The sequence below is a fragment of the Oryza sativa genome, chromosome 1, assembly GCF_034140825.1.
Source record: "Oryza sativa Japonica Group chromosome 1, ASM3414082v1".
Classification (NCBI taxonomy): Eukaryota; Viridiplantae; Streptophyta; class Magnoliopsida; order Poales; family Poaceae; genus Oryza; species Oryza sativa.
In genome coordinates this window covers 6,024,643-6,040,210 of record NC_089035.1, presented here as the reverse complement: position 1 = coordinate 6,040,210, position 15,568 = coordinate 6,024,643, and the positions used below count along the sequence as shown (strand labels likewise).

Below are 15,568 nucleotides of genomic sequence, written 5' to 3'. Positions count from 1 at the left end.
CATCTCGTTCGTTGAAAATCATTTTTCTGGGAATTAATTTCAGCAAAATCATTTTTTTCGAGTGAACAACTTAACCTAACCACCAGCGAATGTGTTCTGACCACTTGTAGAAATCTGTTTCATACTAGTGTACAGTAATTTAGCATGTACATTTATCAGAATTCTTTTTGTTACCTGTAAATATTTTTGGGAATATTCCTTATTTTCCACTGAATTCATATCAACCGTTATTTGCCTACGATATGTCAGGGGCATTTTGGACCTTTGACTTGGACGTGCAAGATCACTCCTGCGTGCATAAGTTGTGTCGTCACGTATCGAAACAAACCCTAAACTCATCATTGCAAAAGTAAAGGTCAAAAAAAAAACATTGCTACTATTACCATGTGTATTTAAATATATTATCCTATTGATTTTATTTGGTCAAACTTTTAAAACTGTGACTATAGATAGCTCTCAAAATAACTATGTTTTATAAGCCCTTTTATAATATTGTAATTTTTAGACATTATTGTTATATCAAATAGAAAAGTATTTCCTCCGTCCTAAAATGTTGCAAGCTAGTCGTCCAGATTTGTTGTCAGGAGTCAAATCACATCTTAGATTATAACATTTTGGGATGAAGATAGTAATAAAGTTACACATCAATGCCGTAAACAGTGTCTTATATTTATAATACGGAGGTAGTACTAACTTATTGCACTTTTAGCAGTGCGTTTTAGAAAACTGACTGCTACCTCCGACTTGTGAAACAGCTGAATATGTATCCGACCCAACTGTGAGTCTGTGACACATACATTGAATGTCTGAATCACTGATACACCGATTAGATTATCTATCTTTCAAAAACTTTTTCCCTAAAAGGCTAAAACTTCTGTACTCTTTTTCCTCGAGAAAGTTGTAGGCTAGCCCTTTAGGCATTTATTCAAAACTAATTTCTAGCAAAGCATACCAATCCATTATTGAAACTTTCATACCAGGGAGAAAACAAATCAAGAATCATAAGCTATTTTCCTTGATAGTCTAATATCTTTTGTAACTACAATAATTTAGGTCACAAAAGGATACAATTCTTTATGCAAGGCAGAAAACGTAGCTCACGATATCATGCTATAATACCCAATTCCCACAATTGTTAGGAATCCTACTAGGTCCAATATCTACATTTTCTATGTTTGTTGTATGAATCATACACTTGGTAACTACCATTCTAAAAGAATGCTATAGGTTCAAACTTTCTGAAAAGAATAAGGTAGGAGCGACAGAAAAAGAATGAAAGAATAGTAAGTAACCTAAGCTTCCACTTACGCTGAAACAAGACCAAGATATCCTGCAAATGCCGTCAATAGGCATGATATAATGTATGCGCCAGCCACAATATAAGGTTCCTTGATACCCCACGACTTAAGAAAGTAATACGAGGGAAGAATACGCAAGGGATATCTATTTGTCCCAAGGAAGTGCTTCTTAGCCATCTGAAAAGGGACCTGTGAGAGATAATCGTATAAATAAGACAGGCTTTGTTCATCACCAAAAAGTAATTCTATGATCAAATGCGCTCTACTTCAAAGGATTGTCATATTTGAATCTGACTAGACCAAGATTTAACTAAAAACTGTTCAGCAAAAACATATACACAAGGCATGATACGATTAATGTACCAGCGAAACTTACTTTTCAGAAGAAAAGGATAAGCAAACTTCACAACGTGGATTATGGAAGCATAACTCAGCTAAATTTACTTCCATACGAATATAATTGCTCATGGACAGTAAAAGGGCCTTCTAGGGGGTCCTGATTAAGCACATAAGGTTTGGGCTGCGGGGCCCAGAAAGATGGAAACGATAACAAAAAATAGTGGTTTACAACAAAGATCACTTGATGGTCAGATATATTAACCCATCTATTTTTATATAAAAGGGTGTAAAGCTATAACCAAAGTAAGATCGTCCATGCTCTTTGACAGAGAATGAGAACAATCAAATAATGAACTCCAACAATACTCAACCATTATCTACTGGAAAACATCTAAATCGGTTCATGCAGCTCAAAGCAGAAGCTACACTTTGTAACAGTTATAGAAATGCTGACTAAGTGTAACAACCACCAGATATAAAAAATAATTGAAGCAAAAGGAAGTGATTGTCTCCAAAAAAAAAATAAAAGAGGAAGTAATCCAAGCAATAACTTACCTGAAATATTACCAAGAGCAGCTCAAGAAGAAAAATGCTGCATGCGATGAACATCGGAATGAACATTCCACTGCAGGCTGCAATTGTAGCAATTGCTCCTCCCAGTGCAAAAGAGCCAACACGTCCCATAACAATTGAGGCCCTATATCTGTTATGGAAAAGAAAGCCAGTGCAAGCGCCTGACATTGATGCTCCAAAAACACTCATTTCTGCAGTAAAAAGGTGAATAGCTTATTAGCCATTACTTCAGTAGAATCACTACAGATATTAAACCTACAACTAATAATGCACTAGTAGCAGTCGAAAATCAATTAGACGGTCAACAGGAGCGCCCATCTGGAAGATCACTTTGAAGTACAATAGGGACAAGGTAAATTCTGATATGCCAACTTCAGATTCATGACTAGTGACTACACAACTTGTTCTCTTTCTCCCTACAAATGATATGCATGTCTGCAAGGAGACTGCATCTGGCTTTTTCAGCCAGTGGAACACATAAGCTTTGAAAGATCCAGATGAAACTGAATGAGTGAAGTGCATCACTGGCATTTTTCCACTTAGGGATGTTTGTATCCAAGCAACAGTAAAAGCCAATATGCTATAGCCGAATAAGGGATTATTCATGGTTTAGGATAAGTATATTTGAGATTAGCTCAACAAGCCAGAATGGCAAATTACCTGAACAAATTGGGAGGGAAGCAACAGACAATCCAGCAAGTGCTAAAGCAGCGACGCCACCAGCCAAGCCATCAAGATGATCAACCAATGTAACTCCAGTGCCCATGGAAAGAGAACATATTGCAGCCAAAACGAGATAGATTTTTCCTATGAATGCAAGGCCAAGAGGAGGAGGAAGAGGAACAAGGAATTTCCTTCATGAACAAATTCGAATTAGTAAAGCTGACAAGTGAAAAAAGTCAAAAACATCCTAAAGTATTAGTCAAAATGGCAAAGCTATAGAACTATGACAACGGTAGTGACATGTATCTTTTTGTTACAGAATGCTGGTTATGGAGTTTAAGACCACATCAATGTTGGTTATGGAATTTAAGGCCACATCAATGCTGGTTATGGAATTTAAGGCCACATGACTAGCTTGGTGCACTAAATAGGAAATGAAAATCAGAAGTGGTTAGCAAAGCACCCTTGCCTCTAAATTAACATGTGAACACGATCACTAGTGACTAGCTACTAGCATGAGTTGAAAATAGATGTTAAATCAGTACATTTGGAAGTAATGTAAGGCACGAAGTATCTGTGCAGTGTTCCTGTGAGTACAGGGAGGCAGAAATAATGTTGTGCACCTTATTAACTGAATTGTACATTGTACTGCATCATGATAATACTTTGATATAGGCCATTAAGAAAGGTTACTCCTCATCAAAAAAAAAAAGGCAATTTACCACATTGCCTAACCGATAAAGCATTAATTCAAACTGCAGTTAGTTTTTCAGTATATATAAGTTGAAGTAATGCTTACGTGTTATATGGTGTTGAAATATTTGTAGAACTTAACCAGATAGATAAGTAAATCCCAGCAACAATCTGCAAAAGAACTGTAAGTTGCTTTCAACATAATAAGGGAAGAGCATCTCCCGTCAAAAAAATAAGGGAAGAGCATCCTATCATCTCTCTTGAAAAAGCACCATTCACCTGAACAAATAATCTCATCCAATGCGGTATTTTACGATTGCAGTCCATGACAAGATTTGAAATATCATCAAGAAATCCAACCATTGCAAATATGAGGGTTATAATAGCTGCTCCATTCACTCCAGTTGAGGAACCAACCTGTCTTCTTGCAACAAAAATGCCAATAGGTACAAAGAACAATCCTCCCATTGCTGGTGTTGGCTTTCTATAGAATGGAGACATAAGCTTCCCTCTCCTCCGGAAATGATGAATCTTCATGTTATCAGCAACTGGTGCAAAAAGAAATCCAGCTAATGCTGATAGAACTGATGATATTAAAAAAGGACGTGTCAAGTAAAAAGAGTCCAGAGGTAGTCTAACAATCCGCCAAGAACACCAGTCGACAAACAAAAGTAATATTGCTAAGAAAGCAATCAGTCCAACATTATTCATCAGCCCTTGTTGAGTTCTGGGAATTGATGTAAAGAGCTTCAGTCAGAACCTAGCAAAAACACTTGTAAAAAGCGTGTGTTTCTTACTACTAGTTTGATAACTTTTAAGTGCCATTTACCAGGAATAACATAAACAGATAATCCTGGAAGATCATAATGCATGCTACAAATCTACACGCTGAATCTCTAGTTTTTAAGTATTATCAGAAGATATTATTATCTTGCCTGCTGTCCCTATGCCCTTTCTCAATCGTGGCAAACCTATGGGCAGCAACTGTCATCGCACCCTCTACACCCTCAAAGCGGCTCTTGCTCTTTAGAGGTAACTCAACATCACTCGTTGGATTTAACACGACCTCCTCATCGCTCCAGTCGCTCTCACTTGAATATACAACAACCTCTAAAGGGTCATCCCCATCAGCGTGCACCAGCGAGAAATCACCCAGATCCTACATAAAAACCAACGCTAATAGTAAATTAAGCTACTCCATAAGAATCAATGTATCAAGAAACTCCATAAGAATCAATGTTATCTAAAGAAAAATAAAACAGTACCTCATCAAATGCAGAGGCAACTGGAAGGACATCGCGCCTGCTTGTGGGTCTCGTGGAGATATTTCTGAATTGGAAGTCCTGAAAGGATAATTAAATGACAATGCGATTGCCTTAGCTTAACCATTTCACACGCATTGGTTTGTCAAACGAATCATTCTCGCGCAAACTCAATTAGTTATATACAAACATCCATCATAAAGTCACCACTCAGAAATCCAAGGTGATACTGTGGATGATTTCTCCAACAGGCAACATCCTAACCGTCTCGACGAGATCAAATAGCATCGAAACGAATCACACAAGCAGCATCCCAACTCGCCAACACATGGATAATCAGACGGGGAAAAACTAGAAGAGAACACTCATTTCGTGCCAATAGTACACGTGCTAAAGCCTCGATGAACATCAGCGAGGCGGCTATTCCCCCGATGCGGAACCCTAGCAGGAGGAGAAGGAACGAAGGCGCCCGCGAGATCTGGGAACTCACCCGGAGAGCGGAGGATCGGCAGGCGACGGAAGAGGGAAGCACCCGCGGCTGCGGCTGCGGCGGCGGCCGGAGAGATCGCCGCGACCGCAAGCGCGGGCGATGGGGAGCGGCACGCGCGGCCGCGGCGGCGGAGGAGGAGGGAGCGGACGGAGGCGACGCCATGGGCGAGGCGGCTCGTCGGAGAGGAGGGGGACAGGAGCGCACGACACGGTCGGAGATCGCGGCGGCTTTTTCTAGACCGCGACGGCGACGGCGACGGCGTTGCGCCGATGCGTTGGTGGGGTGGGTCGGTGGGTGTGGGTGGGGTGCTCGTGGACTCGGTGCACGTAGACAAGCGAGCTAGACCGACTCCGGTGCTCATGGTGGGTCCATGACTCCGGTGCTCATGGTGGGTCCACGGGTTGTGATTTGTGACAGGTATTAGACAGGTGGTTACTGGTTGACGGTTTATTCCTTCACGTGTCCAAGTGGACATTTTTTTTCTCCTGTGGGCTTGGAATGGGCCAAAAGAGCAGCATGTTGGGTTCCACGGCCAGAACAGTCTAAGCGGCTCGAACATTGTCTTTGCGTTGTTTCTGTCAATAAAATTTTCAGCTTAATTAACACAAGGTTGCCAAGTTCGCTTTATGGATTAGTATGATAATATAAAGGATTTTAGATGGATGTGACCAGATTCATTGTAATAGAATGTATTATATCCACCCAAAATCTTTTATATTATGGGACGGAGAGAGTATACTATAATTTCTACGAGCTGACACGTCATGACTGGAATGAATTTCTCCTTTACTGATGTCTGGTGACGAAATCCGTATTGTGAGTGGGAAGTTACTGCATCTGTCTAAAATATTGTAATCTAGTAGTAGAATAGAATTTAACTTATTCTAACAACGAATCTAGTTAGATGGATCAAATCTCATCCCAAGGTTGTACTTAGTAACATTTTGAAATGACTAGTATCTATGCAAATTTAAAAAAGAAGCCAATGTTGATGGACATGGCCCTGTTTAAATCCCATCTTAAAACTTTACACCCTATCACATCAAGCATTTGAACACTATTAAATATAGGCTAAAAAATAACTAATTATACAGATTGCGACTAACTTGCGAGACAAATCTTTTAATCCTAGTTGCTCCATGATTTGTTATTGTGGTGCTACATTAAACATTTGCTGATGATAGATTAATTAGGCTTAATAAATTTGTCTTGTGGTTTACTAACGTATTTTGCAATTAGATTTTTTGTTAGTGCCCGAACACCCCATGCGATACCCTATATAATATCCTATGCGATACGCCAAAACTTTACACCCCTACATTTAAACACCCCCTAAGTAAGTGAGAAAGCACAAATCAATCACCTCTCCTCTCCCAACCCTCTTTCTATGAGCTCCATCTTTGTTGACCAATGTGGCACCGGCCATGCAGCAGTAGCACTATGTTTAAATCCCTATTTGCTTCATGCACAACATGTTGATCGAATAGCCTATTTAGGCTATTTTTAATCCTGTCATTGTTAATTGGAGTTTGAGAGTGATTGTTTAGTCTTAATTAGATTATCTAATGTTATTAGATCTTGTTGCAATGTACGGAATTTTTTTTAGTCATGAATATTTCAATTTGGCCAGAATTCAGAATTTAGACATGACTGGTCAACAGCATGGATGAAACAATTTCGCATTAGTGACCTAATCGATCGGAGCACAGAATCAAGCTTATCCCTTCCTGAAAGTAGAACTCAATTCATTTCCAGATGCTTTTCTAGAACTCGGGATCACAAGCTAGCCGAGCTGAAGGCGACACACGAAACAAAGTGATCAAGTAGATGCATGTGAAGAAATTACAAGAAAGCATTGGACACGAGGTCGACCAGATCTCTGAGTTAGGCTTCCTGCAAGCCATAAGCTCCCAGGAAGTCCGTGATAAAGGCAGGGAAAACTGAAGCCAAAGCAATCTGTGTACATTTCTTCACGTCCTCCTGACAACAAGATGTTTCTTTTTCACTAATTGTCACATCCAGTTCCATGATCTCTCTGGACCCTGCAAAGTCAGAAACAAGATGACACGTGAAATGATCCAAATTAGCCGTGAGTTCTTCGTTTGCAGCCAAAATTAACAAACAAACCTAAGAGCCTGGTGAATGTTTAGATAGCTTGGGGATCAATAGATAGTTAATACTGATGACAAGCTTTCGCTATTCTCAAAAAATTAACCAAAAAAAATCTCTTTTACTGTCTTGTACATGTTTAGATGGCTCGAGGATCATACATAATGATACTGATGGCAAGCTTTCGCTGTTCTCGAAAATGGCCAGAGAGACATTTAATAGACTTATCAACTGATCAGAAGATGTACAGTACAGCTTCACTGGCAAAATGCAGTCATTGAACTAAGAGTTGCAACTTGCAATGACATTTAAACTCTTCGTGCTGTAATGTCGACATCTTCTCAAAATAGTACAAAATTATAAAGGAAAACTGGTTAAATAAGCACTTCTGCAAACGAGAATCAATGAGATAATTCAATACCCTTGGCCATCCCATATTTACGAAAGGTCCAACTGGAATGAACCTTCAGATGCCAGGAGGTTTTCCAGTTAAATTCACACGTAATTTTGCACCTCAAAAAGCATGCTCTATGCGACTATGCAGACAGCAAAGATTATGAATTATGGATATTAGGAGAGAACTGGGATAGTTCGGGGTATACAAGGAGTCCCTGGAAACAACATGCACGAACTAATGAAAACAGAGTGATATTTCTGCTCTTCTTGCTATAATATAGAATCAGCTGAAGCTGGGTCCGTTTCAGGGGGGAAAAACAGTTCATTTTCTATAAAAAAAAGTTCAAAATTTTCTTAATCTCCGATTGCTACAATGTAGAACTCTGCAAAGGCTGCCCATCATATCTAAAAAGTGATACTTGGCAGGCGTCGTCTCCAAATACCTGACCACTTGGTACACCAAAACATTTACAACTCATTCATAGCTAACCAACCAAATCACGAGCAATAAGACCAGACCACTTGGTTTTATTTTCCTTTTTGAAAGAAATACTTGATTTTATTTCACATAGAAATAACAAAACCAAATAAAACAATATTTTCCAAATAATTCATTGTTTCCTCCATCTTCTTTCCTGAAGCCAAACCAAACCCTTATTTATGCTGCATTCACAGCTACCACTTCACACTCAGCTAGTCAAGATTACCTGGCACACTCAGAAATGTACCACCAACATGTCAGTAATAAAAACAGCCTCTAGGAACTAAGATCTCGACTTAGGCACCTCCCACTTCTAACTAGACACTCCAATGGAAACTATTAGCAATATCTTTCACAATGACCCACTCCCACCTCTAGGAGCAAGAGCAAACCAATCTATCAAGCTGAGAAAATTCATTATTTCTCCATATGATTCCCGTTACAGGTAAGATCGATATTTGCTTGCTCATATATGAATATGCACACAAAACACAGTTAATTTACATAGTTAGTTCCTTTTTGTTTATGTCTGCATAGGACCTGGGAGACGTTCTTGCTCGTGCTTGTTGTTTATTCAGCTTGGATCTGCCCATTTGAACTAGCATATCTGAGAAATCTCTCCTGGAAGGTTTCTCTTGTTGACAATATTATTGACAGCTTCTTTGCAATCGATATTATTCTCACATTTTTTCTAGCGTATCTGGATCAAAAGTCATATCTTCTAGTGGATGATCCAAAAAGGATCGTGGCTAGGTCAGTTTTTTCACGTATGTAATTTTGAATGCTACAGTACACGTTCAAAGATAACTGTTGAACAAAACTGACAATAGTGTATATGAAGATATTTCTCTTCCTGGTTCCTTTTTGATGTCTGTTCAACGATTCCATATCAACTGCTTGGGCAAATCTTCAAAAAGCATGAAAATGGCCTTGCTTATAGGTTACTTAGCATGCTTCGATTATGGCGTCTCCGGCGCCTCAGTGAATTATTTGCCAGGTACAGTGTTTTTCCGTTTCATCTTGAAACTTACAAAAAACTTAAATGAAAATTGATATGGTAAAACAATTCCTCTAGGCTCGAAAAGGATATCCGATTGAATTACTACTGGATAAGGTGCACCAAACTAATTTCTGTAAGTTTGCATGCTCTCATTTCCCTCTTCAAATTTAAAAAAAAAAGAAGAAAAAAAATCGAAGTACACTACCTTGATGAAGAAAACTTAGTTCTATATTATTATTATTATTATTATTTGTAAAAATTTCAGGTTACACTTTTTGCGGTACATTGTTCAGGATGCTTCAATTATTTAATAGCTGATAGATACCCCAATCCAGCAAGAACATGGATAGGAGCAGCAATACCAAACTACAGATCACAAAATCTGTGGGTTCGATATGTTACGGCAATTTATTGGTCCATAACAACACTCACAACAACTGGTTATGGGGATTTGCATGCAGAGAATCAAAGAGAAATGTTATTTAGCATATGCTACATGCTATTTAACCTGGGATTGACAGCATACCTCATAGGTAACATGACAAATCTGGTTGTTCAGGGAAGTTGCCGGACCAGGAATTTTGTACGTACTCTTCCAATAACTTCAAGAAATCCTATAGCAATTTTGATGATGTTGATATTCCTGCTTTGTGGATTTGCAAAATAACTGGAACAAAAAAAAAGAGAGAAATAAGTACTTTGCTTATGGATTTTTAAGCTTATCACTAGCATGTCTGGAAATCGAAGGCTGTGCTGTAGAGATGCATGTGAAAACTCTTGCAAATTGAATGTGCACCTGTATGTGCATACATGCATAGACACAGCTAGAAGTAATATGAGTATTGCTATACAATTCTTTTTGGTACAGAACTGTACTAACAATAAAGTTGCATGTAGAATCATGAATGGGAACTTAGATTAGATAAGATTGGTTGTTGGTAAAAAATTCATAAAAACTCTACCATTCCCAAGCAGTACATACCTTCTATTTTTGCAAATATCAAGTGCATTTAAACCTCTTAATCGTTCTCATCTTTCCATACTGCAGAGGGACACAATCCATGCTGCCTCTCAGTTTGCTGCAAGAAATCAGTTGCCTGGACATATTAAGGACGAAATGCTATCTCATATCTGCCTAAGATATAAAACAGAGGGGCTGAAACAGAAAGAAACATTGGATAGTCTCCCCAAGGGAATCCGTTCAAGCATAGCGTGCAACTTATTCTTACCTGTTATAGAAAAAGTCTATCTTTTCCATGGTGTCTCATTTACTTGCATGATCCAACTGGTATGAACACAAGGAAATTAGTTTCTATGCTAGAGCAATTGCAAAAGAAAAATAAAAAGTTAATATTCGATATACCATGAACAACTCAAAGTTAATACATTATCCCTACATAATAGGTAACTGAAATGGAAGCAGAGTACTACCCACCAAGAGAAGTTGTCATACTCCAAAATGAAGCACCCCGAGATGTTTACATATTAGTTTCGGGAGCAGTGGTTAGTGCAACTATATTTTGGAACACTGTGATGATTTTGCAGTTCATACAACTATGGATACTAGTGTAACTGTTGTTATTTTGTTTGGCAGGAAGAGCGGGTAGAGATCGATGGAACAGAAAAGGTGACTTAACAAAAGTTCATATGTTCTAAAGAACAATGGTTAAAAGGGTAATGCAGAATTTGACATGTATAATTACAAAATCCAGGTCCAGGAAGTACTGTGCAATGGTGAAATATTTGGAGAAATAGGAGTTATCTGCAGCATCCCCCAGCCATGTGCTTTCCATACAATCAAAGTTTCACAACTATTAAGGCTGAACACAGCAGTGCTAAAGAACATTATCAAGGAAAACAGCGATGACAGACGAGTTATTCTGAACAATCTTTCCCAGGTTAGTTCATGTCTTGGTATCATCATGGTGTCTTGTTTTATAATATACCTTTTTATGCAGAATGATGATTAGAATTCTTTCGTATTCGGCAGAAGATGAACCAAGATCACAGGTTCTCTACCGAGGTGATGGAAAAATCTTTACAGATGATGCATCAACACTTTGGAGAGTACAACAGATGTTCTGCATTGAATCAAGACAATGAGAAGAATGAATTAAAAGCTAATAATGGTCATTCTATGGCTTTAGAATGGAAAAGAGTGACAATACATATGTATTCACAGAGGAACAAAAGACCGGAGGCACCGCTTGCAAAAGTTATAAATCTACCAGGATCTCTTGATAAACTTTTCGCCATAGCTTGTAAGTATTCTTTGATTTAAATACATGAGGGAGGACGATTAGGGCCCTGTATAGGAGGGCTTAGTTTCTTCCATGAACTGGCTTCTCAGGTATGTAAGCAGAAGGGACCTCATATTCTCAGTGCAAGGGAGGTAAAACTCCCCTGAGAAGTGAGAAAAATCCTTCCAGCTGCAGCATGTTTTGGAAAACTTAAGATTCTCATAGGTTACAGGAAGAGTACTTTTAATTTACATCCCATGCAACAATCAAACAGAGTTCTATAATTCTATCCTACCACTACACCAGAACTTTCTTAGATGATAACTGTTTTACATCAGTATGCTACTCTATTTGCTTGGTAGAGCAATAGACTGGAGGTTAAGGTCTCCAACATTTACTTATAGTTCAAGAAATATGTTTCTTCATGGATAACACCTTCACCTGAAATGTTTAAATTGAATACAACGCCATTTAATCAAGAAAGTAAAGCCCAGCAGGTATACCAAACCACCAGATCCTAACCCTACCAAACAGTATATTTATGCATTCAGTGTTGAGTTGATCAGTTGATGGGTTAATGGGCCATGAGATTGCATTAACCCCTCAGATAACTAGCACCAAAATTTGTTAATAGTTGGCACGGTATTAGTTCATTTTATAGATTGAACTGTCCCTTGGCATTTTTGTAGTTTACATTTGGTTGACATTTCATTAAAAAAAAGCAAGCAGTAGCTGTCCCATTAGGCTATAATTAATCATAGGTACAAGTATGAGGGACTGTCTGTATTAGGTAATACAACTTGGATCTAGTGCAAGTGTTCTTATTCAATAATTTTGATTCTGCAGGTCAGAAGTTTAACAATTATCGTCTTACAAAACTTGTCAATCCAGAATTTGCTGAAATTGATGATATTACAGTAATTCGAGATGGTGATCATCTGTTTTTTATGGAAATTTGAATAAGGATGCTTGAAATCAGCAACGATGCAAAGAACTGCAGATAGGTATGTAGTATACCTTTCAGAAGGTACCAGATTAAGATAATAGTGATCACTAATCAGGCATGAGGCGACTTGGCATGATAATCAAGAACATGCCACCTAGGGATGTTTCGAGTTGCAGTCCTGTAGTTACATCTAATTTTACTTTAGAATGTAAATGTAGAATTTTGGAGCAATGTAGTCTCTATTCCGCTTTCAAAATGTTGGATCATGGCAGAGGGCAGCCCTCTATGATCTGTGGAGTTTGTAATGTAGCTATAGTGCAACGAAAGATACTAATATCGTTTACAGGTACTTTATAGTGTTTCTCCAAGTTTTTTTTGAAATAAATGATGAAACAGACATGCAGACTGGAGTACTGGACATGAGCGCGCATTCTAGAAAAGCTAACCATTATATATCACAATTGACAGAAGTCACTTTTTTGTCTCCAAAGGGGTCGGAAATCCCAGTTATAACACTTGAATCAAAATCAGATGCAAAACAATTTGTTTGGATTTTCAGGATTGGGTGAATTTAGGTTAGTTAACATCTACACTAGGAAATCACAACAACAGTTCATCTTGAACGTATCAAAACTATATCAATTTGACATCGTAAGTCCGAGAGAAATACAGTTCATCCCAAAGTAACCATTTGAAGTTTTATATAAAGCCTGACATGGGGCCAAATACGCTGGAACGAACTACTAAAATTCAATCACGCGGGGGGTGGAGAATGCGGTGCACCTTGCGGCGAGAACGGCGGAGTAGCGCTGCCACCGAGGTGTACCGTTCGGCGTCGGCATCGCCGGAAGGCGAACAAGCGCCGCGGCCGGCGCGCGGGGGGGGGGGGGGGGGGGGGAATCTACGGGTGAGCTGCTGCGGCTAGCGCAAACCGCGGCGCAGTCGGGATCTGGTCTGCTCCACGACGCGCGGGGGAGGTTTCGGCGGGAGATCGGAGGGGGAGGGGGTATGCCGTCGTGCGTGGTGCGCCGCGGCGGAAGGAGAGGAGGAGGAAGACGAGAGGGAGACAGAGTACTCCGTGTAGTATCTCCACTTGGTGCTAGATCTGACGGCCACAATTTATCCTCTCCTATACTCATTTATATCTCTCCGGTTTGTAAACATTTACTTTTTCTCGAAGATACTCATGTACGCCGAGTTAGTTCTAAATGTTTTCTTCAAACTTCCAACTTTTTCATCACATCAAAACTTTCCTACACACACAAACTTTCAACTTTTCCGTCACATCATTCCAATTTCAACCAAACTTCTAATTTTGACGTAAACTAAACGCACCCGTAATTGTACTGATTACAGGCGCGTAGGGATAGGTGAAATTGCTACAATCATTTTTACTATGGGTGTGTTTAGATCGTAAAAAGAAATTTTTTTGAATGTCATATCAGATGTTTGACCGGATATCGGAAGGGGTTTTTGAACACGAATGAAAAAACTAAATTCATAAATCGTCTGTAAACCACGAGACGAATTTATTAAGTCTAATTAATCTGTCATTAGTATATGTGGCTAATTATAGACTAATTAGGCTCAAAAGTTTCATCTCGCGATTTTATATAAACTGTGTAATTAGTTTTCTTATCTATATTTAATGCTTCATATATAGTCTAAAGATTCAAGATTCGTTGTGATGTTTTTGGGCAAAATTTTTTAGAACTATACCAGGCCTATGAGAAAATAATTAGCCGTGAAGTTTAGTACTTAATACTCTTCTATGAGTAGGTTTCAACTCAACGAACCTAATCATTGAGTGTAACTCGTAATTTGTACTGATACAAGTAGCTTTATGATCTCTCATTCAGCATCAATTTGAGCATCAATACTCGTAGTATTGTATAGATGACTTTGTGTTGTCATCCACTCGATTTTTACGTAAAAGCCCTTTTTTTTAGGAAATAAGTTTACTTTAGATCCCTTAATTTGTTGTCGAGTTTAACATTCGTCATCAACCGAAATACCAGGTATAGCCCATCCTTCAACTCACAATACCGTGTTAATTTTAGTCCTTTAGCAGTATGATGACCGATTTTGGCTAATGGAGTCAACGGCTCACTCCTCTCTCTCTCTTATCGCTCTCCCTCTCTGCCACATCTCTCTAGGGCACGCGGCAAGGACATGGTGCCATGTGGCATGCGGCGGCCGGCGGAGGTGATGATGAAGGAGATGGTGGCGCACGGCGGCCGATGCACGGAGTCCCAAACAAGGAGACGACGGCATCCCGAGGATCTCTCAAGGTTGAGGAAAAGGGAATGGATGTAGTGGTAGTCGAGGGCATTCAAGAAGCCATCGTGAGGACGAGGACGACTCCCCGGCCGCAAGGACAAGGACGACTTTACCGATCATGGTCGCAAGGAGAGGACGACTCCACCAGCCACCGTGCACTACAATCTCCTCCGCCATCGCGTATGTCGCCTCCTCCGCAGGCTAGCACCGCGTGCCACCATCTCCTCTGTCATCGCCTTAGCTAGCTGCCTCCGCTGCCACCTCCGCCAGCCGCCGTGCTATTCCTTTCCCGTCAACCACCGCGCGATGCAGGCTACGCGCCACCATGACTTCATCGCGTGCCCTAGAGAGACGGGGAAGAGAGAGACAAGGAAAGGAGAGAGAGGAGTTAGCCATTGACTAATGGGGCCCACATGGGTCTCACACGCCACGTCAGCTAAAACCAGCCACTATATTGTCGAGAGACTAAAATTAACACAATATTGTGAGTTGAGGGATGGATTATACCTTGTATTTTTTGTTGAGCGATGAATTTCAGACTCAGCAATAAATTAAGAGATCTAAAGTGAACTTACTCTTTTTTTTCCGGTACAAGATTTTATCTTGCTTATATGTTGCCACTTGTTATCCACAATGTCACTACCCCCTCCACGTCCTGCATTGCTATACCTCTGCTTCTCCACGCCTCCTGGTCTGTCACCATTCTCACGTTCTCCTTCACCAAAGCTTGCATCTCCCATGAGGGCACGAGCATGGCTCCATGGCTTCTATACGTTAATACTACCTTCGTTTCAGGTT

General features: G+C 39.7%; 2 protein-coding genes and 1 long non-coding RNA gene across 10 annotated transcripts; 1 reads left to right on the top strand and 2 right to left on the bottom strand.

Moving 5' to 3' along the window:
- Window positions 1-7: 7 nt before the first annotated feature.
- On the bottom strand, window positions 8-5,620 carry LOC4325561 (phospho-N-acetylmuramoyl-pentapeptide-transferase homolog). 4 transcript variants are annotated; one of them, XM_015770305.3, is made up of 9 exons: window positions 5,319-5,620; window positions 4,832-4,909; window positions 4,502-4,725; window positions 3,846-4,293; window positions 3,673-3,737; window positions 2,871-3,064; window positions 2,193-2,401; window positions 1,309-1,487; window positions 8-289 (listed from the first exon to the last, which is right to left on the bottom strand). In XM_015770305.3, exons 1-9 carry the CDS (start codon window positions 5,478-5,480, stop codon window positions 76-78), a joined length of 1,773 nt encoding a protein of 590 aa, XP_015625791.1. In that variant the 5' UTR covers window positions 5,481-5,620; the 3' UTR covers window positions 8-75. The 4 variants fall into 4 exon arrangements, with proteins under 4 accessions (XP_015625791.1, XP_015625799.1, XP_025879606.1 ...); XM_015770313.3 differs by lacking the exon at window positions 8-289 and having other exon boundaries at window positions 991-1,487; XM_026023821.2 differs by lacking the exon at window positions 8-289 and having other exon boundaries at window positions 991-1,487; window positions 3,846-4,114.
- Window positions 5,621-6,981: 1,361 nt separating this feature from the next.
- Window positions 6,982-13,600, bottom strand: LOC107279203 (uncharacterized). Of its 4 annotated transcripts, none has more exons than XR_010738494.1 (7): window positions 13,274-13,600; window positions 11,473-11,985; window positions 11,251-11,385; window positions 10,534-10,589; window positions 10,287-10,383; window positions 9,831-9,971; window positions 6,982-7,360 (listed from the first exon to the last, which is right to left on the bottom strand). It is a non-coding gene; the product is annotated as an uncharacterized lncRNA (long non-coding RNA). The 4 variants fall into 4 exon arrangements; XR_001540577.3 differs by having other exon boundaries at window positions 11,533-11,733; XR_010738495.1 differs by lacking the exon at window positions 11,473-11,985 and having other exon boundaries at window positions 10,287-10,401.
- LOC4325560 (potassium channel KAT2-like) lies at window positions 8,482-12,892 on the top strand. 2 transcript variants are annotated; one of them, NM_001397731.1, is made up of 11 exons: window positions 8,482-8,749; window positions 8,842-9,057; window positions 9,245-9,301; window positions 9,380-9,437; window positions 9,570-9,887; window positions 10,353-10,592; window positions 10,709-10,807; window positions 10,899-10,931; window positions 11,017-11,202; window positions 11,295-11,565; window positions 12,391-12,892. In NM_001397731.1, the coding sequence occupies exons 1-11, from the start codon at window positions 8,634-8,636 to the stop codon at window positions 12,501-12,503; spliced, it is 1,707 nt and encodes a 568-aa protein (NP_001384660.1). In that variant the 5' UTR covers window positions 8,482-8,633; the 3' UTR covers window positions 12,504-12,892. The 2 variants fall into 2 exon arrangements, with proteins under 2 accessions (NP_001384660.1, NP_001384661.1); NM_001397732.1 differs by having other exon boundaries at window positions 9,146-9,301; window positions 12,391-12,888.
- Window positions 13,601-15,568: the final 1,968 nt, after the last annotated feature.